The 1,460-nt window shown below is 36.9% G+C and overlaps 1 protein-coding gene across 1 annotated transcript; it reads left to right on the top strand.

Annotated features, from left to right (window-relative positions):
* On the top strand, window positions 300-1,129 carry LOC109231810 (late histone H2B.L4-like). The gene has a single exon (XM_019397443.1). The coding sequence runs from the start codon at window positions 338-340 to the stop codon at window positions 857-859; it is 522 nt and encodes a 173-aa protein (XP_019252988.1). The 5' UTR covers window positions 300-337; the 3' UTR covers window positions 860-1,129.

Here is a 1,460-nt window from a genome sequence, read left to right as displayed (position 1 = left end):
GTCAAGGTAAGTTACAGAATACCATTAATTTATCGCTAGGTTAAGATGTACGGTGCTGGACCGTCGATGACGTGAAAATACTACTATTGACAAAAGCGAGGAGAATATATGCTAAATTCTCCGCTAGAACCGTTTTTTGATGTATATCCTAGATGTAACCCACGTATCTGTTAACTTCCTCCGCCATATCCACATTTTTACACACGTAATCTTTAACCGTTCTCTGTTGACAGTTCAAAATCTCACTTTATAAAGCCTGCAGTTTTCTCAAGAAGCACTCTCAAAACCTTTCTAAAAATTCCAAAGAGAGGGAAAATCCAACAAGAGAAACCAAACAATGGCACCAAAGAAGAGTAACGAAAGAGTGAGTACCACAGTCACCGCCAAGAAAATGGTCGAAGAAACTCTCCAAGTAGTTGTTACACCACTCACTGACGAAACACAAGAGAAAGAAAATAAACAACAAGAACAGGCAGAAGAAGGAGAGAAAGGGCAGAATAAGAAACCAACGAAGATCGTAAAAGAAGGCAAAAGGAAGAAAAAGAAGAGGACTAAAGTAGGTTATGGGAGATATATTTATAAGGTAATGAAGCAAGTGCATCCCGATTTGGGAATATCATCAAAAGCTATGATCATATTGGACAATTTGATGGGAGACATGTTTGAGAGAATTGCAGAGGCAGCAGCAACGTTGTCAAAGTACGTAGGGAGGACAACGTTGTCGTCGAGGGAGATTCAGGGTGCTGTGAAGATGGTGTTGCCTGGAGAACTTGGGAAGCATGCCATTGCTGAAGGAACTAAAGCTGTAGTCAGTTATGTTACTACTGTTGCTGAAGAAAACAAATCCAAGACTAAGTGAAGTGGACGTTAATTTGTTGTAGTGCTAATTATATATAGGTTTCTAAGTAGTGTTTTCTTTTACTTTGAGTTTTTTCTGTTTGTTTTCTTAACTTATTAGTGGTTAGCTTCATGTCTTAGTACGTAGCAGTAGATATTTGGAGTATCGAAATGCAGTTTGCATGTAATTCTTTCATATTCATGCACGGCAAGTAGTAGCATATCATGAATTTTTACAAGTGGTGTCCGTATATTATCACAATTCGGCTTGTATGTCAATTAGTGTCCAGACTACATGTAGCCATTACAACGTTATGTATCTAAAACTACGAATTTTTAGTACGAATATAAAATTCATGGCTATTATCTAACAATAGCCACAAAATAGAATTTCATGGCTACTCACATTTTCATAAAATTTCTTTCCAATAAAATTAAATTGGCAAAGCTAATTTCTCATTTTGCCATAGTTGCTAAGTGTTGTAGCAATAACTGCCGAAATAGCTACTACGTTAATATCAGAAACTCTTTTCTTTGCTAGCATTTCTCTTATACCCCCTGGAATTGATGTGAAGGAAGCCTGCATTTGAATCCTTGATTTTGAAATCTTGTAGGACACATTA

The sequence above is a fragment of the Nicotiana attenuata genome, chromosome 8 (genome assembly GCF_001879085.1).
Source record: "Nicotiana attenuata strain UT chromosome 8, NIATTr2, whole genome shotgun sequence".
Taxonomy (NCBI): Eukaryota; Viridiplantae; Streptophyta; class Magnoliopsida; order Solanales; family Solanaceae; genus Nicotiana; species Nicotiana attenuata.
This window is presented reverse-complemented; position numbering and strand designations above follow the sequence as displayed.

Excerpts from the sequence above, each read along its gene's own strand:
- LOC109231810 (XM_019397443.1), top strand. The coding sequence starts at position 338 with ATGGCACCAAAGAAGAGTAACGAAAGAGTGAGTACCACAGTCACCGCC.